The sequence below is a fragment of the Ambystoma mexicanum genome, chromosome 7q, assembly GCF_040938575.1.
Source record: "Ambystoma mexicanum isolate Mex_15411 chromosome 7q, UKY_AmexF1_1, whole genome shotgun sequence".
Lineage (NCBI taxonomy): Eukaryota > Metazoa > Chordata > Amphibia > Caudata > Ambystomatidae > Ambystoma > Ambystoma mexicanum.
The window spans coordinates 914,477,093-914,501,233 of NC_090941.1; the positions used below are offsets into that span (position 1 = coordinate 914,477,093).

The following is a 24,141-nucleotide window of genomic DNA, read 5'->3' on the forward strand; positions in this document are numbered from 1 at the left end:
AGCTGTTTGATTTTGTATAAATTCGCATTTGGAGACTATTTCAGGGGTCTGCATATCTAAAAGGATCCACAAGTCAAGAAAACAAATCCACAGAAATCCCCAAAAAGACATTGGTGGTGCTCTCAAGGCTGTAAGGGAAACATTGTACGTGCTGACTCCCCCAGGCGTTATAGGATTTCAGGGTGAGGGAAAGGGGGCATTTAGAGGTTGGCCTCTCCATGGCAGGAGTGTGCAGGTATCCATACCCCTGCCAAGCACTGCAAACGGTTGGTGAGGACCCTGGGGATCCTCCACTGTCCGCCACCGTGCCCATCATCCATGGGCTCTGGGAGGTACAATGCCAGCTGGGTAATGTAAGGACATGTACAGCATTTTGACAAAATATAATAGCATTTTGCTAGTATGTAATATAGCATTTTATTTGCCAGTGTAATATATAGCGTTATTGGTAGTATACAAAGTATGGATGTACATAAACCAGTAACACCAGCCACAAACTGTAGGTGGCACTAGGAATAAAATCATTGGGTTCTACTAGAAGTGCATAAGTCTGGCACTCTCTACAGACAACTACAAGGTATTCTAATGGAAAGGCACCACTATACCACACAAATAAAATACTGCAAAACAAGATACCACTAAAATTACCACCAATACCGGCTAACAAGGTAGGGTCACTAAAATAGTGCGATACCAAGCCCACTCTAAATGTAAGACTAATTTACTGCCAAATTACCGCCAATATTTTTACAGTAAGAAAATACCACCAAATCCCAAATTTACCCAAATAAAACAAAATCTCTTACAGTAACTTCCGTGGCTGTCCGGGCAGGATGCTTTATCACACTTTCAAATGTAATGCATTGTCGGGTAAGACTGTCCTCAGTTACCCTTCCATCTAGGGAACGGGACATTTATTTAAAAAAGTATATATTCCTCCAGAATTCATTTATTCATAGTTATTTGTCAGTTCTTGAAACATATCAATATACCACCTTTTGGTCACTTCTGATTTTCGAGACCTTGATTTTAAGAAGTTGGAAGAAAACATCTGTGCCACCAAATTGCAGGCATTTTTTCAACGTGTGTTGCCTATTAAACTACAAAATATGTAACGCTTCAGAAAATCCACATTTTTGTATACAACACCTGGAGTGTTTCCATTGTGATCTACTTCGTCCTTACTTGCCCCCCATCTGAGAAGCAGTTGCAGACAGCCCAGTCTTCCATGGAACGCAGCATAGTGAATTGGCGTCCAACCATTCCTATCTGGACTATTGGCATCCTAGAGCAAAACAATTCAGGTCAGTTTCCAGATAACCAAATAACCTTTAATGAATCTTAAGCATTTTAAACTTTCATGTTCTAATATTCATACATTCAGACAAAAGTGCAGACAATACAAACCTAGATCAGACTGCCATCAGATAGTAAGAAAAGGTTTTACATTTAAAGTAGGCAACACTGGCAACGCGGACTAGAGCTTCTCTCTATTGTAGCCACTTTCCTTTTTTTTGCATTGAGATTCATTTTCACTTTGCCCTTATGTGAAATATAGTTTGAAAACATCTACTTTAGAACAAGTGGCCTAAAGACACTGCAGGTAATATCCTGGGAAATGACAACTTAACCTCCAAATTTCTAATGGACTTGAGGTTTTAAGTTTTTCTTCAGCATCTGCAAGTTTATATGGGGAAAAGACCAGGAGAAAGCATAAGACAACTTCTTGAATAAATAGATGGGAGAAGAATGATGTGTCCAGGGTAAAATACTAGAAATATTGAATTTGGATAGGATTCACCCTTTCTCCTCCCAGGGCTGCAGCAATAGCACACCAGCAGCCATGCCGGAAATGAGACCCTGCAGAGAACAACACTACGGCATGTGTCAGTCACTGAATGGCCTCAGTACATGTCCAACGAGTCACACATGAAGCGCGGCGGGTCCTATCTGAGAGTGGTTGAAATAAGGATCCACAGCAATGACATGCAGTGGAAGGAGGCTGTATAAAGAGCCATACCTGAAGTGTGGAGGGCCCTCTCTGAGAATGGTTGAAATAAGGATCCACAGCAATGACATGCAGTCGAAGGAGGCTGTCTAAAGAGCCACACCTGAAGCGCGGAGATCCCCATCAGAGAATGGTTGAAATAAAGATCTGCAGCAATGACATGCAGTGGAAGGAGGCTATCCAAAGAGCCACACATGAAGCGTGGAGGTTCCTATCCGAGAATGGTTGAAATAGGGATCCACAGCTATGACATGCAGTGAGCAATCCGGGTATATCTGTCCCAAGTACATCGTACAGAAAGCTCGGAACTGGTGTTCATTCGATCTGTCTGTGCTTTCTCTTCAAAATTCCTCAAATAAAATTGTTCTGGGTGTTAATTCTATGTTTCTGAATCAACACATGTGGATTTATGGTAAAATATTCTATTGCAGTCACCTCTTTATTAACTGTGATGTGCTGAATCGGATGTAGAAACATCCAGATATTGTCATGATAGGAAGCCCCAGGACACAGGAGCGTACCTTTACTCCACTCCAGTGGACTGTTGACTGCCAGTCAGGGCTAACACAGAGACATATGAGAGCCGTGTTTAAAGCCCCTATGTTATCTATAGTCAGAAAAATATGTCATGGGCATGACCACGAGGCAGAAATCCTAGCTAACTAATTTTATTCAACATCCATGTTCATTCAAAATGTGTCCATTAAACATTTACACATAAAAACAGTAATATATTGTTTTAAATCCAATTGTTAAGGTTACAAAAACATGCACAACTAAATACACAGATATACTGCATTTGGTACAAATGTTTATCCTAAATAAATACAATACAATCATCACTCCGAATCTCATTTTATAAGACACTAGCAGGGGTACCCGGTGTTGCCGGTGTCCTGATCGAGTGGTGTTTCCTATGCCCTGGAGGATGTTGCTCTTTTCCTCATGTCAGCAAGTCTTGCTTCAGTTTGCTCTGGCATCGCATTTGCCCTGGAGAAAGTTGCTCTTGTCCTCTGGTCAGCAAGTTGTGCTGCTGTTTGTTGTTGTGTTTCAAAAGCTCTTAATATTGATTTTCGCTTTGCATCAGATGGAGCTTTTCCAAATGATGTTCGTTTTTTATACGGCATTTGTCAGTCACTGAATGGCCTCAGCACATTTCAGAAAATGTCTAAGGAAGATTGATTGATTGTGCTCTCTTCTCGTGAATGAACTTTAGTAAACTGTAACCTTGCCATTTCCCATATTTGGAGTTGCGTGAAACTTTTTTAATTCCCTTTAAAAATGCTTTAACACTTTCGAACTGTACACAGTAGTAATACATGTCAAAGGAATAACCAACACATCGAACATTTTGCTTCAGACACTTTTAAAAATGATGCCTCTTTCTAGTACTTACTGTAGTGAATCGTGGTGAGCATCAGTAAATGAGGGCATCTACGGGGTTCATTTTTTGCATCCAAAGATAGGCTACAATCTTGCTGCATACAAATGACGAATCCATGCAAAATTTGGTAGAAGTGGGTTCAACGGAGTGGATTTGCATAACCGGACTAACATACAGACACACATCCAAAATATTTTTTGCATACAAGATGTTTGCATCCAAACAGACTACGATCTTGCCCAAGGCAAAAAAGGAATCCATGCAAATGTTGTTAGGCGTGGATTTGTATAGCCGGACAAACATACACACATTCCACTTTATATATAAAGATTATTACTACCTCAAACCCGTCAATATCAAAATATTAGCTCTAAGGTTTTATGTTTTTTATCACTCTTCTTCCTTTAAGAAGGCTCTCCCTGTTTAATTAGCAACAATGAATATGAGGGCAAGATTCCGAGGACATGGAAAATGCCACATAGAAATATGCCACCAAATCCTTTTTACCTCCATTCTGAGGTCGAGCATGGAATGCCGGAGGGGTGTTGCGGCAGCAGCAAAATAGTAAGCACAGTAGCTGTGCTGCCGGTTTTCACTGTGCAGAGCGCCCACTCTGACAATCCAAAAAATTTAAGGACAAATTTATATATCACCAAACGTGTTATTCAGCCCGTAGATCATTGGTAGCTCTCTTGTGGATATAGAAATACTGGGCCATACAAGTGTCTCGGGCACCAATGAAAAAGTTGCCCTGAGTTGCAAATGGCCATTTATTCCTTTTGTGACACTGTTTGAATAGTACCCAAGGGGGAGTTTGTGATGCAAATTGTGCATTTGAAAGAATATTTATTCAGCAACACTGGTCAAAACTACTAGCTCTATACTAAAGTAACTCATCAAACTGGCCCACACCGGCCAAAAAAGTTGCCCACTTTCACCAAAAAAACGGTCCCACCCGGCATTTTGCGTTTTTGCCTCAGCCTGATAGGCCAGTCGAGCTTGGAAAAGCATGGTTATACTTTAGTTTTAGTTCGAATGGTGTTGTATAATAATCAGGCGGTCTGTAACTTTGTAACTTTAGCTTTAATGACAGTAACTTATAACAACCTATGTACATAGATTTCTAAAAACCATTTAGCTTAACTGCCTCATATTGTCTAAGTCTCTAGGGCTTCTTAGCAGTAATTGGTATTCTCTGGCTGCACATGGAGGAGAAGCGCTGGGCGCTGCTACTGCTCCGTAGCTCTGGAGCCCTCAGGATGCCGCTGCAGCTTCCTGTGGCTTCGCACTTCCCGCTCCAAAACCCGCGAGAACTCCACCTTGAAGAGTCTCACGAGTATCCTACATACCTAACTTTGATAACACAAACAAAAGTCTTATTACATGGTATAGTCATTATACTTCACCGGTCTTCTGCGCTCTCTTCTCGGCCGATCCTCCATCTCGCACTCACCAACCAGGATGTGGATTGCTTTATATATCACCTCCGGTAGCTTGTTCTCAATCTCACTTTCTCTGTGGGGTACCTTCTGTGCCCCCGCCCTCTGTTCCCCTGCTGACTCCTAGTCTTGGTGTTCTCGAATGCTGGACTCCTCTTGTACTTTCTTGGTTGGTTGATGCCTCTCAAACATTGCCACACATTTCATATTCCACGTGCGGCCGTCTTGGGTGCAGACATGGTTGGACCCTCTGTGTACTACTTTGATTGGCCTACTGAACTTTGATCCCGTTACTTGATCTTTGAGAGGTATGCAAATTTTGATCCAGTCCCCCCTCTGACTTCTCGACTTTGGGTCGCTCTCCGCCGATCGCTCAATCTCTTCATTTGGGCCTTGCTGTTCTTTATCCTCCATACCACATCTTCCACGTTTACTTCTTTGTCTTCCCTTACACTGGTCAACCATGGAGGTACCGGCGTGGATGCCACTCTCCTTGACCTCAGCATAGAGAAAGGTGACACTTGGGTGACATCCTTGGGGGTCAAGCGGTGGGCTGCTACGGCTTCTTTGACGGTTTTTAGGGGATCTGTTTTGGATGCCGTTGCTAACTGCATTGCTCCCTTGATGAACCAGTACACTCTGTCCACCTGCCCATTGGCCTGGGGGTGGTACAGCGCTGCTTTTATCTGTCTTATTTTGTGCTGTTTCTTGAAAGTCTCAATTTCTCGTGAGACTAATTGGACTTTGTTGTCAGTAACAATGTCCTTAGGTAGTCCTTTCCTCTGGGATATGGATGTCAGTACTTCTATGATGGTTGACGTGGTTGACGTGGTGATATTCGGCTTCCACCCACTTTGATAGATAGTCGACCATGACTACTACATAGCGATATTCGGGGGACATCGCTTCCCAGGGGCCGATGAAATCTAGTCCTACCTTGTGCCACTCTCCTTTGGGAACTTCAGCGGGTATGAGTGGCGCCTGTCTTGTCTTTAACCTTTTGTCACTGTTCAAGCACTTGTGACATCTGTCGATCATTGTGTGGATGTTCTGATCCATGGCTGGACACCAGTAGGTCTCTCTCACACAATGTCGTGTCATGGTGTTTCCTAAATGCTCTGAGTGGGCCCTAAATAGGACGACTTTCCTCATGCCCACTGGCGGAATCAACTGATAAGCCCTTGATGATTAGTCCTTCTGCCTCAAATATTTCTTCTGCTACCTTCCAAAAGGGCCTCATGCCTTCTGGGATGGCTCTTTCATGCGGTCACCCTCTCCTGACCCATTCCCTGAGCCTCACCATTGTGGGGTCTTTGCAGGCTTCACTCATTTCCAGGAATTCGGCACTCTTCAGATGCTGAATAGATGCTACTATGCATTCGTCCTCCAAGAACGTGGTGGCCATCTCTCTGTTTCCTAGTAGTCTGGACAAGCAGTCAGGTTGAGCGTTCTTCCACCCTGGTATGTGCACTATGTCCAATGTCTACTCCTAGAGCTTTGCAGCAATGTGCGCTAGGCAGGCATGGAAGTTTTAGTCCCTCTGGGGCTTAGCATGTGAATCAAGGGTTTATGGTCTGTGACTAACTTGAATTTGGTCCCACAGATGTATGGGTTCTGAAGTATTCTACCGCCCACGCACAGGCAAACATCTCTTTCTCCACTGTCGAGTCGTTTCTTTCAGCCTTGGATAATGCTTTGGATGCAAATGCCACTACTTGTTCTGTATCAGCACTGCTCCCAACTTGTACGTACTGGCATTGGTGGTGATGACCGTGTCCCACTCAGAATGAAATGGCTGTAAGCACGGGGCTTTCACAATCCTTTCTTTGTGGCCTCAACCCCTTGCTTCTACGCATGGATCATGTGAACTCTGCTTCTTTCTTGAGCAGATCTCTTAATGGTGCGGTGACCGCCGAAAAGTTGAGAATAAACTTAGCGTAATATTCTGCAAGCCCCAAAAAGGATCTTAACTCGTCCTTGTTGGCAGGCTCTGGGGCTTTTACGATGGCCTGCACAAAGTTTTGCTTGGGACTGATCGCCTGACAAAAATTCTTGTATCCTAGGCATTCAACTTCCTTGGCCCTCAGCACGCATTTATCATACCTCAGTTTCATGCCTGCATCTTGAGGACTTTTGTTAGCATAATGTCGTGCATATGCTCATTATTGTCTTGAAAATATGAGACGTTTACCATGTCCCGCAGCAACAAATCCATCATCTGTTGGAATGTGGAGACAGCCGACGATAGGCCGAACTTCATCTTTGTGAACTGATAGGTCCCGAACTGGGTGATGAAAGCTATTAGAGGCACAAATTCCTTGGCCAGGCCGCCTTCATCATTAGTATCAGTTCATTTATCCTGGGGAGGGGGCAGCTGTTGTAATGACCTCTAGATTTAGGCTGCAGCGGTCTATACATACTCAGAGTCCTCAGAGTTCTGTTTTTTTATTGGCACCACCGGACTTAGCCACACCAAGGCTTCTACTTCTTCGATGGTGCCTTGTTTTACCATTTTGTTGAGTTTCGACTTCAGTATGCCTCCTGTTGCTGGCACAGGATGCACTTTGTGCTTTACTGGAACTGCATTGGTTTTGAGCACGTAATTTTTTATTGTTCCCGGCCCTTCGGAAACTAGCTTGAGGAAGTCTTCTTTCAACAACGGCACTCCACCTGCATTGACTGCCAATACCTGATACTCTGTGCTGGGGATCCAGCTTAATCTTTAGTCTGGCTTGTTTGTCCCACCCCAGGGCTGCTGAACCTTCCCTGGCCAAATACATTCTGGTCCTCGTCTCTCGTACTTTAAACACTACAAATCCAATGATGTATCCCAACAAACTTATTGAGGCACCTCCGAACACTGTGGGCTTGTGTTTGCTGATGAGGTCTTCTATATTGTCGCTTCCTACCATTTCCTTATATGGGTGGATGGGTAGTAATGTCAGATCGGAGCCTGAATCAGCCATTACTCTCATTTCCATCTCGTCAACTCTCATGGCACAATGGGGCTTTTCTCTTCTGGCTCTCGAGCTGTTGACCTTTATGACGGTGGGTCTTCCTTCCTCTTCGGATGAAGGGCCTCCTTCCTCACCTTCCTCTGCATGTACAGGGGTCACTTTTTTGTTGCATCACCTGCATGTGAGTGCGAAGTGTCCGATCCTCTTGCAAACCGAGCACTCGTTGTCCCTCCTCTCAGGACATTCCCTGTCGTTTTCCAAGTGCTTTGTGCTGGTACATCTATGGCATTTGAGGGGTTCCTTTCTCCCCCACCTATCTTCTCTGGGTTTGGTTGTTTCCTTCTCCGTCCTCCCTCTAAATGTAACAGCCTGGACTTCCGCTGCGACCAAGTTACCACCAAACTCTGTGTTTGCCTGCTGTTTTTTCGACTGCTCTTGCAATCTCTTTGGCTTTGTCCAGCTGGAGTTCTTTCTCCATGACAAACTGGTCCTGCACTTTTCTGCCATTTGTGTGAACCGTTAACATGTTGCAAATCATCCCTTCTGCATTGTTCCCGAAGTTGCAAAAGGCCGCCAACTCACGTAGCTTTGTGACATAGTCATCAACTGGTTTGGAAGCTTCTTGTTTGCGACCATAGAACCTAATTCTATGTAATACAGCGTTTTCCTTGCTGGCAAATCTCCTTACCACCCTCCTCACGGCTTTCTTTGTACACATCATCATTCTCATCCGCCACCACTTCAGGCGTGAGACTGGCAAACACTTTTGGTCCCTCTATTCCCAATCCATTCTGGAGCATTGCTCTGCGCCTCGCAGTCGTGTATTCCGCACCTCCCAGCAAATACACATACCCCGTAAACAGGGGATGCCCATTGAGGCCATGGAATCGTGGGCCTACCTGGTGTCTGCAGGAAAGGCGGGCTTGTGTTGCACCTTGCAGGATGGGTGGCAGGGTTTCAGTCGCTCCTCGACACCAATTATGTTGTACAATAATCAGGCCTTCTGTAGCTTTGTAACTTTGGCTTTAATGACAGGAACTTGTAACAACTTATGTACATAGATTTATAAGACCCATTTAGCTTAACTGCCTCATATTGTCCAAGTCTCTGGAACTTCTAAGCAGTCACAGTGTGCCTGGGTAGTCTCTGGCTCCACCTGCAGGAGGAGTGCCGTGAGCTGCTACTGCTCCGTAGCTCTGGAGCGCTCAGGATGCCGCTGCCACTTCCTGCGGCTTCCGCGCTTCCCGCTCCAAATCTATCCCACAAATGGCCATTATATTTAATAATCTGATCGCCTGACAAAAACTTGCATTTAATTTTCTTTTCTTTTTACACTAGAGTGTCATCTTGTGGCCTAAATAGGACATCATTTTGTAGGAACTGTTTGCCTAAATCCTTTGTTAATCAGTAATGAAGGTTCCATAATTTCTTCCTTAACAACATCTCATTGGCGTTGTACTTTAGAGCTTCCCTTTTTAGGAGCAAATGTTGTGCTGGGTGAGCAGAATAGGCATGCACTGATTGCTTAGCGTTTGATGTGGTTACTAGGATCGTTGCCAAGCCATATAGTAAGGAACGTGGATTGGTGAACAAAAGTGGCAGGTTATATTGCAATCCACCGCGTTTGCGTTAAACGTGAATCTGGTGAAAAGTTTCCTTCCTTCAAGGAAGACACTCTTCGATTTGTGCATTCACCTCAGAATCGAGGCCTCTGTGTTTTGGAAGCCATCCAGTAACAGACAGAGGTCCCGATTCTGAGCTCATGCTAAAAGTAGAGAAGAAAGACATTCTCCCCTCCAGTTTATAGCACCACCACCATTCTGAGGGGAGGGGAGATGCTGTGCTTTCCTGCAGCAAAGGCTCCTGAAATCTATCATTTTGATAGAAACATGTGCACCAGTGGCACTGAAAGCATTTCTTAAAAGACTGCCATTTTTATAATTTAAGAACTTCTTCTTAAGCCTTCATTGGTGCTGTAGTCTAGTAAATGCTATTTGTATTAAGGGGAATAAGTGTGCAGTAGAGTTTAATGGCACCTCACAGGTGCCATATTTAAGCTCCTTTTTTAGGTGCAAAACCAGGTCTTTAGGAAGGAGAACCCCCTTGAAGTGCGTGCCGTGCACTCCTGATGGTTGCTAAGGCTGTTGTCAAGCTATACATCAGTCAGATGCAACAGTTAAGGCTCTAAATCCAAGCTATTATAACAGAAGGGCTCCTGGTTGCAACCCTTTTCTACCTAGGAGGGTCAATATATAACCAAAAACAAGTGAAAAGGGTCGAGGAGACCAAAACCACCCACTCCATAGGTCAAATGACAGATTTTTCACAATAAATGTACAGTCAATGACTTGAATATAAGCCACAAAGTGACATGTATTTACAGACAGATTGACACAGGAAGCTCAATCATTATAGATGAAAATCAATAAATGATACATGTGATGTTCCAAGGCAACTGTCTTGGATTGTGATTGAGAAAAACAGAAACGTACAGACCCTGCTACCATAGAGGGACTAGCATGGGTTACAACATTACAAACGTAAGACAGTACATGGTGCTGAATGGCACAGTGATGCAAACAGTGTATGTGTTAAAACACTGGGAACAAGTCATGTAGTCGACAAGGGGTGTTTCAGCCTTAGAGGGCTGAATTAGAAGCCGTTCATAAGCAGGCCTTCATCAGGACGGAAGACTGGAGGTGAGAAGTGTCCTGTGTGTTCTGTCTGAGAAATGAGACAGAAAATCGTGTCGGGAGAGTGGGCAAGGTTTAAGGTGCAAGATAATAACCGATTGATTTAATCAGCAATGAATGTGTGAATAACTGGTGCTAGCCTCACTGGGGAGGCTGGTTTTACCGTGTCTTGCTGAGTGAAGCACAGAGGAGAGTCACGGGCCGACTGGAAAAAGTCAGTGGTCCGTCCGGGACAAATGATGTCCTGTTATGTGGGTCCGAACTAGAGAGAGGACCGTAGGGATTATTAGAGTCTCAGAGCGCTAGACAGGGATTCTAGTGCTAGTGTCCCTGTCTAGCGCTCTGAGACTCTAATAATCCCTAATCCAGAATAGACTAGTTTTAGAAATGCTAATCAATTATTCTTTAAAGAAATAGCTTCCAAATGGAATGATAGCGACTCTCTTTTAGCCCAGACCATTAACTTGAAGTGCAAAACAAAATTATAGGATTGGTGCAAGAACATACAAGGATTAGAGAATCTACAACTAAGAAAACCTGTTTCAAGGGTAGGCCCGATGAACCTTGCATGTAGGTAGACTCCCAGCCCAAAGTAATGCTGTAAGTGTGTGGTTGAGCCGAGAGAATGACGACTCTTTGAAAGAGTCATCCATAGTGTCTTTTAAAAGTTATCCTCTTTTGACAACTTTTTGTCAATACGTGCCTATTGTTGCTGGGTTGCCATAGGGGCTCCCCTTTTGACTTTCTCTGGCTAACCTTGTGAGAACTACAGATCCCAAGGGTAGAAAGGATCTTTGGATCCCTTTTACATTTTATTAGGTGAAACCAGCACGCCCCACCTTATGTGGAGTGCTGGGGAGAGATACTGAGTATCCCCTTTCTCATTTGAAATTTAATTTTTTTTTTACAAAGACAAACTTACCTTTAATGGCTGGTGGCAGTGAACCTTTTATTAATTTGGTGCACCTTTACCGCAGGCTGTTTGCACCTCCCCGGTAAAGGCACCCCTGAGGGCTCATTTTACCAAAATAGCCCCCGTCTTCTTTTTTGCCATTTTAGTGTTCCTTGACTTCTCTTGTTCCTTCCCCCGACATCCAGGGTAGGAAATTCCCCTTGTGTGATTTTTATCTTCGGCTGGAGTCCTGTGTACTCCCCGCCTAGGCTCCAGAGTGTCTGTGAATGCAGGAAGCAAGGGAGGAGTCCAAAACTCTGCAGCCCTTTGTCTTCGAGCCTGACTGCGAGAATCGAGTTCAAACTGGAAGGTTGGCTGTCCTGAAAGGACTGGCAACGCTCCAAGTTTGAATGTTGCATGGCTGTTTGATTGGCTGGGTTCCTGCATATAAGTCTGTTCCTGGCAGCTGAAGAGGTAGTCGACCACTGGAGACAAAACCGAAGAGGATGATTAAGAAAACGCAGCTCAGACGATTTCCAGCGACAGGAGACCCTGCTGTTTAACTAGGGTCTGCTGTAGCCCTTCCTTCCAATCATCCTGGGGAGTTTGAAAACGATGACCCCGACCCAAAATCTGGAGAGACCCAATAGATGCAAGAAGACCTGCATTTTGGGCTATACCACGCCCTGCTGTGACCTTTTGCGGGTCTGCAATACCCCAATACCCTGGGACTTCGAGCCATCTGGCGATGCAGTCTTCCGAAGTCCAAATTTCACAGAAACTTCGTGGGCATCCTGCTGGATCTCCAGAGGCACGATTCAGGTCCGTGAAGTCCCGTAACCAGAGTGCTGGACCTTGCTTTTCCTTACTTTCATCCACCTTAAACCTCCTCCTCCTGGGTGATTTTAGCATCCAACTGGACACCCCTGAATTCCTCCATAAACCTTTCACAGCTATCACAAAGCCGTCTTGATTGAACAAGGGGCATGGTGGCTGCCCAGTAGGATCCAATCTCGTCTACTCCAAAAGTAGGGTACATCTTAGTTCACCCATCTTCTTATTGAAAAACAAAACAATCTTTATCATTAGCACTAGCATGCCAACTACAGAAAGGAGATAAGTGGCTTTGGATAACTTGGAAGATGTGTAAGTAAAGACAGTCCAAGCCCTTTGTCACAGGCATAGTCCTTCATCTTAGTCCTTCTCATTCGACCCTATTCCATCATAGTCCTTCTCCTTTGTCCTGGTCTTTCTCTTTCATCATAGTCCTTCATTATACTTCTTCTCCTTCGTCATAGTCATTCATCCCAGTCATTCTCGTTCATCAAAGTCCTCTTCTATGATAGTCCTTTGACATAGGACTGGAGGACAATTTCCTGAGATCTATGGAATTTCGAGACAACCTTTCTAAGGAAGGAAAGACAGCTTCTGAGAAAGAGCATCAGGATGAATAATCATATACATAACTTTGCAGGATAATGGGCTTCATTACGGGTCCCGCAGTAACCCTGCCGGTGCTACCGGCGGGTTGCGACCGGACCCATTAATATTTACCGGCACCTGACTTCCCGGTGCCACCAGGAGATTACAACCCCCGATGGCCCGGAAAGTCAGGCGCTGGTAAAAGTTAAGTCCCCAATCCCATAGAGTCCGAAATGACTCTATGGGAGTAGGGACATGGAAGCACAGGCACCGTTGCCAACAATGCCAGTGCTTCCGTGACCGGTCTGCCTACCGTGGCCACTGTGCCCGGCAGGGTCAGACCTGTCGGGCATGGCAGCTCCAGCAGGCAGACCTGTAATATGCCGGTCCAGAAAACAATGGTGCCGGTAAGCTTACCGGCACCCTTGTTTCCGGCCATGCAGGGTCATAATGAGGCCCAATGTCTGGATTTCTCCCATTCTTCTTGCCAAAGTGATAGCCACAACAAAAACTGTCTTGAGGGTCAAACACTTTACAGACATTTCTTCCAGTGTTTCACAGGGGGGCAACTGTAAGGCTGAGGACCAGAGGAAAGTCTTAAGGAGGCAGGAGAGAAAAATGTTTTCAGCAGCCTGTTAACAATGTGCTAGTCTACAATCCTTCCCTCTCATATCTCTAGAGGTACAAATGGCTGCCCACTGAACCTCTAATGTAGAAACTGCAAACCCCAAAGGATAGCCCTCCTGGTGGAATTGAAGGATGTTGCACACAGCACTGAGAGTCATGGAAACCCCTCTTTCCTTTTACCAGGCCTCAAGATGTCCCCAGTGTCTCTTATATGCTTGTATGGTTCAGGCCGTTTTGTCATTTTAATTAGAAAAAGTAGTTAGCCCTCTGAGCTACAGGCTTTCCCTCCAACCTTCTAGGCCTTCCACCCCAGATTTATTCATACCACCACTTGGAAACTAGATTAAAGTATCCAGATGAATGAGCAGGGGAAACACTGGGACTATCTCAAGGTCCAGGAGCAGAGGGGACCAACCCCTTCAGTGCCAAAACGGAACTACTTGCTGCAGAGTCCCTGATTTTTAGCAGAAACTTTGGGATCAATGGTTGAGGAGTGAAGGCATATGGTAGGCCCCTCGGCCACACTATAGACATTGCATCGACCCTCCAGGTTCCTGTGGGTATGGGGGGAGGTCCTGGAGCAGAACAGGGCTACTTTCGAATTCTGCAGGGAAGGAAATACATCCACACTGAGTGACCTAAATTACTCAAATGCTTTAAACCACTTTTTCCTGTAGCTCCCATTCCACAGAGGGAAAATCCCTGCTCGGCCTGTCTGCCACAGAGTTGTCTAGACCTCTGAAATGCACTGCTCTCAGGGACAGGAGGTTTGACTCTCCCAACTCTTTTGCTAGAAGGCCCAGGATTTTTCGAGCATAGACTTCTTTGCTTGTTGATATAAGACACTGTTGTAGTGTTGTGCACCTAAGGATTAGAACACAAAACAATAAGGCAATATAAGTTTCTGCTAATTTCCTGCAATTGGAGGCTTGTGTCTCTTTCCACAACTCTTGATTAGACTGGTCATTCACTATAGCTCCCCAACCCATCCTGCCTGCAACTGTGGTAAGAATGATCGCAAGTGGTTGTTTCAGGGGAAACCCCTTCAGGATGTTGAGCAACTGTAGCCATCACTGTAAATCCTGTTTAAGAGATGGCCAGACTGGGATCAATGCTTCAAAATCCTGGGACACTTCGTTCCAAAAAACGGTGAAGATGGATCAATAATGGTTTCATATGGAGGCAAATCTGGGGAAACAAGAAAACATACAAGCCCTGGTGTCTTTGGGATCTATGTGATCGCCTCGAGAAAAAAATATCCTGAGGATGAAAATGCAGATTTCTTTTTAATGCATTTTGCTGCATATATAGGGGGACACCCCGCAGTCCTCCCATACCTCTGCACATTATTTATTTTCTTAAACTCTTTATTGTTTTACAACATTAACCAAAAACAACAACAAAGAAAACATAACAATCACTCTGGCACTTCTTCGTGGATTCCGCCCTGCATCATCATTCGTCATGGGGCGATTCTGTGGCCATGCTCTCTGGTCGATGGCCACCCCTCCTGTCCAATCCACTCTCAGGTCTATTTCCCCTATACTTCCTTGTTTGGGTATTCTGCTCGTTTTCCAGTTACCCCCTGACCCCCCACATATATATGCAGTGAAATGCAGCCTTCTCCATTCAGCATTTACGTCCTCAGAATTTTGACCTTCAGTATATTGGTACAATACCGTGTCTTTGTACTTGCAGAAAGTCCTTCCAGACCCTTGTGGTGTTCTTAGTAGGACCCTGAGGGATTTCTGTAGCCTGAGATCCCTGTCCTCTAGAAGCATCACTTTCCCCGCCGAAGTACAGAACTTTGCTCCAATGAATTGGAGAGCCTGAGACAGAAGGAGATGTGACTTGGCTTTGTTGATTAGGAACCCTGCAGCTTCTAAAGCTCTGCAAATCTGTTCCTTATGTTGAGCTAGATCCTGGGATGATGTCCTGATCAATCAGTCATTCAAGTATGGGAAAACCTAGATCCCGTTTAAATGGATGGAGGCAACAATCTGTCCCAGATCTGTCTCAGCCCAAACGGGATAACCCTGAATGGATAATGCTCCTTGCCCACTGTGACCGTCAGGAACTGTTGGTGAACTTTCTAGATCAGCACATGGAAGTAGGAGTCCTGAAGATCTAGTGATTCCAGAAAGTCTCTTTCCTGAACCATGGGATTGACACACTGAAGGTACTCCATCTTGAAACACTGAGCAACTGCCGGTTGAGTCGGCCATTTCAGATCTATTATGAATCTGAACTTCCCCAATGGTTTCGTGACTAAGAACACAATGGAGTACACTCCCTTCTCCTTCTCCTTCTCCTTCTCCTTTGCTGGTACTCTTCTGATGGCCTTCTTCAGCAGTAGTTCCCAGATGGCTTGCATCATTCCTCCCTTCTTGATCTGTCCCCTGTGAATGGAAGCATGAATGATGCATGAGGGTTTAGGTGTCGAGGAGAAGTCTACTCTGTATTGCCATCAGACAAATCTGTTGCCCCAGGCTTCTCCATTCTTTAGACACTATTCCTCCAAATATCACATGAGGAGACTCCCTGCAGGCATGGCATCAGGACTACTGTTTTTTTTCTCAGGAGTTGAAGAGCGCCTACTTTGTCCCCATTTCTGTCAATTTCCCAGGCACCTGTGGGATCCTTGAACTAAACCGTGGTGCTCCTTTTAAAGAAGGTTGATTTTGAATTGGACTTCCTTCTGCTTATCAGCTTTAAAGAGTCTTCGAATGTTATCTTCCACAGAGTCTCTGAACAGCATCTGAGCCCCAAAGTGAAGTTTCATTGCAACAGACTTTTGATGAGAGTCTGAATGCCAGTCCATGATATGTATGTGTGTGTGACCAGCCATCATCGACCCCATAGCCATCGAAGAAGCCTTGATCACATCTATGCCAAATCTGAAAATAATTCCATGTGAGTGCTGACAGTCTGAAGGATGGGCAGTGGATAATTTCCTTCCTGTAAAGCTTTGAAGAAATCTTACACACACAAGGGCCACCTCAGCAATATATGAGGAGTATATAGGCATCCTGAGTGCCGAATGAGCCTTCTTCAGTGCACCATTCACCTTCCTATCTGTATGGCTTCTTCCTTGGCCATTGAAGGTCTTCCGACCAGGCCATGTAGGATAGTTTCTGGGGAGGGCTGTCATAATTCTGATAAACATCAATAGATAGGTGAGAGTATCTGAGAAGGAATGCATTCATCCTGACAACATGCAAGAGGCAGGAAATTGCCTCTAAACTGCTCAGTTAAAGTCAAGAGATTGGATAGTGCTTCTGGAAATTGTTCAGTGGACTGTAGGAGAGAGGTGGCCTCTGATGTGTTCCTTGTGTTGAAGGAAGCCAAAAGGCCAGAAGGGGGAACCCTGAGGCTGACACCAAGCAACTGAGAGACAGTGGATGCCTTGAAGTCAGACAAGAGCTGAAGGCTGAACCTTTAATAGATTTAGTCTCCAGTATTTATCATTTATACAATAAAGTTAACCTTTTCACGTTTCATGTGTTTTGCCACACACACCAATTTGTTACAGTAGTTAAAAGTTAAGTGGTTAGCTGACTGAAGTGTCCTGCTCAAGATCTGCACAACTATTTTTGACCAGAAATATCAAAGAAGTTGCTAGATGTATGCAAATGCATATCCACAATGCATTGCTCAATGACTCCCACTACTGAAGGTGAACTTCCAGGAATGGCTAGTGGGTGGTGCAGTGGCATGTGTGACTTTGCTGAAATGGTCTTTTTCTGTTAGAAGCATTCTTCATGCTTTTTAAACCCACCATAACATTGATGTTGTTTGATATATTATGGGCGGCCATAGCAGACCTATAGTTAAGGTAAGTTGGTCTCCCATGGAACGCCTCAAAATTCTATTGTTAAGAACTTTTGATTAGAGTAACGGATTTGATCATAATTTCGAAAGAGAATAAAGAACTCAAAGTCACGGCCTCACTCTCCCTCCCCCCAAACTGCAAAGTTTCATAAAGATTTGTTAAAAAAAAAAGTTAATAAGAAGACAAAAAAAATGTTTGCCCCAAAAGTGCAGCCTACTTTCCAATCATTTTCCCATAGACAAACAAGGTCAAGTTTTGTCAAAGTGCACAGCCACAACGGCTGGAAGAATTTGCACCAGGTCTGAAACAACTTGGGTACCAAGTGTTGACTCACGATCCATGCATGGTTTGGGTTATTCAGTGCAGTAGTAATTTAAATATTTTGAGGGAGAAGGGGGTATCCCCTTCTCAAAAATAGAAAGCTAAATCTAGTAGATTTACCCAAAACAGGGAGTTTTTTTAGAAATGAAACAGCCGCCATCTTGTTTTTCTCTTGATGTGAGAGATAACCGCGCCTATAGCTGAGGATATGGGAAAAAATAAGTGCAGCTAAAAAGCTATTTGCAGGTTACAAAAACATGTATATGCCATCAGCCTAAAGGGGGGCCGCTAGGGGGGCCGCTAGAGGGCATCAAGTGAAATTTGGGAGTTGGAGGAGATCTAGGTTTGCAACACAAAGCTTTCTGTAGCCTTGAATAGCTGGCATCTGAAAGCAAACTGCGTCACAGAAACAGTGTGTGTTGTGGGGGAAAGGGAGAGGGCAGGGGAGGTGAGAAGGCCATCTGGTGAGTGGGGGGAGCTGGCACAGATGAGGGGGGCTCCTGGTGAGGGCCTGGGGGGCAGGAAAGCATTTATTTTGGCAATCTTGCCGATATTTGCGTCTATAAAGGACTACAGATAGCCGAGGGTATGTCTAGTTCAGTTCCCTCGGTTACAGGTTTTTTTTCTTAAAGATATTTTTACAGCTATAATGACGTAAGGAGTGAAAAATCACTGGCCACAAAGGCCATGGCCAGTGACATGATTGCCACCCAGGTCTCCCATCCATGGACAGGACAGACCCTGCTTAGCTTCAAAGTGAGGAAGGGACCAGCCTCCTCAGGCCATGTTGCCCGACAAATGAGCCAAAGTTAAAAGACCACTTAGAGAAATGGGCCAGCAATTTCCTTGCTTTGAAGCTAAGCAGAGTTAGTCCCGCTTTGAAGCTAAGCCAGGTCAGTCCCGGTTACGGCATGGATGGGCGACCGAATGGGCATTCAAATTATTTATTTTAAAGTGTGCTAGTGTCAGTCCTTTAACGGGTTGCACTCAAAGGACAATTTTTCTGCCTTTTGCAGAATTACATTCTGGTATTTGTAGTCTCCCAGTCAAGATGGGGGAAATAATGCCACAATTGTACACTTTGTACATGTCTGTCTTTCAGCAATAAAGCAGAGTATTGCTGAAAGACAGACATGGGGTTGAGGAGGGTTAATGATGAGAGGACAAGTAAGTCATGAGTATTTGCCCACGATGTGGCAAGAGATTTTGCAATCCTGGAAACTGGTGCAGTTATTTTCCCCTAATTGTGGCTACTTTTCAGAGCACATATGGGTGGACAACGTAACTTTTCTTCAGAGGGCGGAAGCAACCCCTTTTGAGGTTGGCAAGCTTGCTCAAGTATTTGGCTACCATGATTTTACTCAGGTTGTCATGTTCCCAGTGCAGACGCTTACTGACAAGACCACAAGCACTCGTATTGGGATTTAGTTTTCCAAAGAAAATTTGGATTTAGTTTTCCAGGAAATATTTCATGACATATTGCTGGGTTTAAAAGGTGAGCGCCTTTTATACTTTGCCAGCATATTTATTGGAACATTTCCTCTCTCAGGTTATTTATCTGGTGTTCATTACTTTTTTTTAAAAGTCCAATGCTATGTTGTTTTGCGCACTTTCTAAGGGGAAGGTCAAATGAATTACATTTGTATATTTCACTTTATTTTATTGATTTATTTCGGGCCCGCCATTGATAGAGGGCATCAAGGCGCATATTAACACATGGACATTATGGAAATAAGACAACAAGGGTCAGTGATCGGGAGGGGATTATTCAAACAATAGTGTTTCCAGTTTTTTTCTGAAAACTGAGTTTTTCTTCCATGCAAAGGCTCACTGGAAGAGCATTCCATGCTTTGGAAGATCTGAGGGGAAAGGATCTACCCTTTCCTCTAGTTCTTTTCACACGGGGAACGGCGAGCAGTTGCGTTGTGCTAGATAGTTGGTTTCTGCATGGCTTATGTAGCGTCAGTGATTGCATTAGGTACTGCCATATAGACATTTATGTGTCAATGAAAAAGTTTTAAATTAGATCCTCTTTTCCACAGGCAGCCAGTGGAGGTACTTTTGGTGGTGGGTAATATGTTAATGTCTGGAGATGTTGCATATTACCCTTACTGCATCGTTCTGGATAGTCTGGAGTGTATGTACATTTTCCTTACTTGCTCCATTGAACAGGGCATTGCAATTGTCCAGGCGGGGCATTATGATCGCTGTAACTAAGATTTTGCAGTTCTTACGTGTAACCAAAGGATTGATTTGGCGCAGGACCTTAAGATGGTAACAAGATTTTTTTACAACATTATTAACATGTGCATCGGAGTTGAGCGATGCACCCAGCCCAGTGCCAAGTGTTTTAACTCTTTCAACCACTGGAATGAGACTGTCGTCTAATTTGAAACGCAAGTATGCCTGGTTAAGCTTGTAAGCTTGTCTCTTGCTTGTTTGGTGCCGATAATCATAAGCTCGGTTTTTGAGCAGTTGAGGCACATCCAATTATTTACCATCCATTACCTGATAGATGCATAGATGGAATTAAAATTAGCCAAGTCTATAGTGCAATCTCCACACAGATCCATTATCATTTGGAAATCATCAGCATAGTTAGTAAAGTGCAGTCCCTTTGTCTCCATTGTTTGCATAGAGGTTTTATCAATATGTTAAAAAGGTGTTGGAGTGATGCAGCCCCCTTTGGGAACTGGTTCAGACCAGACGTCTTCCCAGCAAATTTTAGAGCTCCTTTAACTCAGAAAGGAATGTATCCATTCAGTGGTGTGGTGGGAACAATTCCTGGTGGTTGCCAGTGTTTCAAGAAGGCATGAGTGGTCTAACAAAAATTGAAAGCGCCTGAGAGATCCAATAGGATCAACAGCCCTGTTTTGCCATTCTCCAGCCATTCCAACTTGGTTTGTAAGTCGAGCAGCGCACTTTCTGGTCCGCGATTGTTCCTAAAACCTTACTGTTTTGGGTGGAATGCAGCTGAGGACTCAAGATGGATCTGTAGTTGCCATGCAGCAACTTTATCTAGAATCTTCAATTAAAAAAGTGTGTTTGCAAATGGTCTTAAATTTTGCTGGGTCCTTAGGGTTAAGTCCATATTTGTTTATAACGGGAGTTATTGCTACTTCTTTGACAGCTGTTGGCACTTTCCTATATGCAAAGGAGACATTGACAAATCTTGTAAGAATGGGGCAAAGACTTTACTATTAGTCAGTATAATCTTAGTGGGTATAAGCTCTCCTGGACAGGATGCTGGACAGTGTTGTTTCCATTTCTCCAATAGAGATAGCTGTAAAGGAGAAGTCTAGAGATGCATTTCCCTTTTTTGGGATGGTCTCCGTATTCTGCTCAAGAGGTTGAAGTACGTTGTTCTGCCAGTTTAGAATCTTACTGAGTGCCGTCAATACTTTATCCTGAAAGGCTTTCTGAACTTTTTCACAGTCTGCTTTCTCAGGGGCAAAATGATGGGAAAGTGCTGATGGTTTTTCCCAGTTCCTGTATATTTCAAATAGTTTTCTAGTACCATTACCTGCATTTTTAATTTGCTCATTGCAAAAGTGTTTTTTAGTGTCTAGGATTTTGAAACATGTTATCCGAACATTTCCAGCCTGTCTTTTTGCTTTAATTAGGGTGTTTAGTTCTGGAGTATACCAGTTATGCTGGTTAGGGTGGTCGCACTATCTTGGCTCTGAGAGGGGCTCTTTTATCCAGCAACGTGGAGATGTGCAGTTTAATGATTTGTGCCAATTTGCAAGGAGGGTCTAGATCAGAAGAAGCGATCATGATGGATTGAAGGCAGTCTTACATCTACAGCGTTGAGTTTATTAAAATTCCTGTTTTGGACTTCCTGGGAGATTTAGTGTACAGTCTATAATAAAATGGTTGGTCCAAGCACATGCTTTGGTTTCAATATGACTCGCACTAATGTTGTATGTCGTTACCCAATCAAGGATGTGTCCTTTTGTATGGTTAGGTTCTTAATTTTTAATTAAGATGCCCATGTCTGTGAGATGCTGTTCCAACTCAATGGCATCCTTATCCTTTTTTCCCCTTTCCATCGATTTAGGTCCCCCAAAAAGACTGTGTTAGGTCCATTTAAGAGGTTCAGACGATGGGCTATCTCCTCATTGAAATATGACATATCAATGGGGGTGGGAGGGCAGTAAATTATTATAAAGTTGACACAATGATTAGTGGTAGGTGTCATTTTTATGTGAATAACTTTGCATACCGTGCAATCTATTCCAGATTCGAAAAAGTCCATTCTTTTTTGATTCTTATTGCTACTCCACCTTGCTGGCCCTTTAGGCGGTTTTTACAAATGATGTTATATCCCTGGGCAGTAGCTAAATCTATGCTGGGACTATTGCCTTCTTGTAGCCACGTCCCAGTGATGCACATAATGTCTACTTTGTTATCAACAACGTAGTCAAGTATCTCTATAGCATGTTTTGGCAGTGATCGGGTGTTTAGTAGGGATATCTTTAATTCTTTGGGTGAAGTCCCTCTATGGCTTTCATTTGACTACAAGGGATACGTTGTGGGGTTAGTACACGTTGATCCTTTACTCCTATGTGCTAGCTGAAGGGAAGTGTGTTGTGTTATGTCATCTATCGTGATATTATTGTTTTGTATGATTGTAGATGTAGAAGCACTTTCAAGAAGAGGGTCTATTTTAGCCTTTATAACGTTGACCAAGGGGATGGGTAACAGAGGTTTGTAGCTTTTCTCTGTGATTGTGTGGTCAGTGTATTGTGGGTTCAGAGAGGGTACCTGGTCTGGCCTTCCCTCCATAATATCACAGGCACTTGAGTTATTGTTGCGTATGGTGGGGGATGCTTGAAAATTGGATAAGAAGCCTAGACCAGGGGCTTTTTGTGCTGCTAGAAGCAACACATGTCAGGATCTAGCCCCATTGTGGCACTTGTTGAGAATAAGTGGAGCAGTACAGGGGGGGGCTTACTGTAGGTACCGGAGCAGCTATTCTCCGTGGTACATCCACATCCGCTCTCAGACGCGGCCCAGTGCAGACCAGCCCAAACCCGCCAGCGCTAACGTACCGACAATGAAAAGAAAAAGCCCTGTGCTTACTGGGAAATTTAGTTTTTTAAAGATATATGTTCACTTATTGTGCATATATTCATGGGTGCCAGCTTTAGATTTTTGCTATGGTGTAGAAAGTACCTCAGCATATGTTATTCTTGCAGCCAGTCATTTTTTTCCTGTTTCCGTGCTGCTTAGTTAGTTGAGGTTGTGCGATGTATCTTAACAGTCACTAAGAGACCGCCCCTAAAACGAGGGGCTTGGAGCACACTGCTTAATGAAGGTGGTGGTACATGGCAAATCATTTACTCACTGTGCATGGTCTAAAAACATTGCAAGTTCTCAAAGCCTGCAATCATTTATACCTAATACCACTGTCAAAACAGGACAAAATCAGTTTGTGATTGATATAAGTCTTAGAGCGATGGGTTGCAAGTGTTTGAAAATATAGAGTGGCCGTGCCAACCGGCCATGGTCAAAGGCCATGGCTAGTGGTCTGGTAGCATTTTAAAAAGGACAGTGAACACGGTCAAAGGCCGTGCCCACTGACCAGGGCCGATGCCATGCTAGTGGTCTGTAAGCTTCGGAAAATCTATGGAATAACAAAACCCTTGAAATTCATAGAAAAAAACTTTAGTTGCAGGGACGTTAAGGTGAGAATTTAGCGCAACAAAACCCCTGAAATTCAGCTAAAGCCACCTTATCTTCATGCCAACATGCCAAACATATTTGGTTTGAATTTTGATGGAAAAATATTTAACGTTTTGAGTCATACCATATCCGTTGCCTTGCACTCTGTGCACACACTTCATTGTGGGATGTTTGTATGGGCGATAAGTGGGAGCCGATTGTAGATAATTCTGCCGTGATTGTCAGAGTGGAAGTTGGTGGACGAATTGCCCCTTCTTTGTCGTTGTTCCTGGCATGGGTAACTCCACTCTCACAGCAGGTTAGTTAGTGGACTCTTATGGTTAGGTTCCGTTTGGCTCTGTTGTGTCGCTGTGCACAGCACCCGGGTCTGGTGTGGGACAATCCATGGCCCCCCCTTTCTGTTCCCCACCCTGGATGTATGATTGGTGTTTTGATGGTTACCTGTGTTAGTGCCAGAGTGTGTCAGACTCTGTTTCTGGATGTGGCAGATCCAGAAGGAAGGTTGTTGGTTGTGATTATGAGAGTGGGGTGTGTGCTTCTGCATGGAAGGGAGCTGTTGTGATATGTGCTGTTGTATGGAAGGGAGATGTTATGATGTAGTCTTGTATTGTCACTGGCCAGAAGTGCATGCCATTGGACTGTTGATGCATGAATGATGAGCAGCTCAGTAAAATGTTGAGTGAGTCTGTGAGTGAGTGTTCCATGAATGTCAGTTGGGGGCCTGAACTGGGCGTGTAAGGATTGCCGGTGGGTCTCTGTCTATATATCTACCTGTCTATGTTCCTGTGATGTCTACCGTGGCTACCAGAGATGCTACTGTACATATAAAGTGTAAATATGTACAATAAAGGTGACCTGGACAAAACCTTATGGCTCCA

The 24,141-nt window shown here is 44.2% G+C and overlaps 1 protein-coding gene across 2 annotated transcripts in view; it reads right to left on the reverse strand.

Moving 5' to 3' along the window:
- ANKRD42 (ankyrin repeat domain 42) overlaps positions 1-24,141 on the reverse strand; it is a 617,667-nt gene that overhangs the window by 426,374 nt on the left and 167,152 nt on the right. For both annotated transcript variants that reach the window (XM_069639864.1, XM_069639863.1), the window contains one exon: positions 1,150-1,285. In XM_069639864.1, the coding sequence (XP_069495965.1) occupies positions 1,150-1,285 (136 nt within the window). The remainder of the gene's footprint in view (positions 1-1,149; positions 1,286-24,141) is intronic.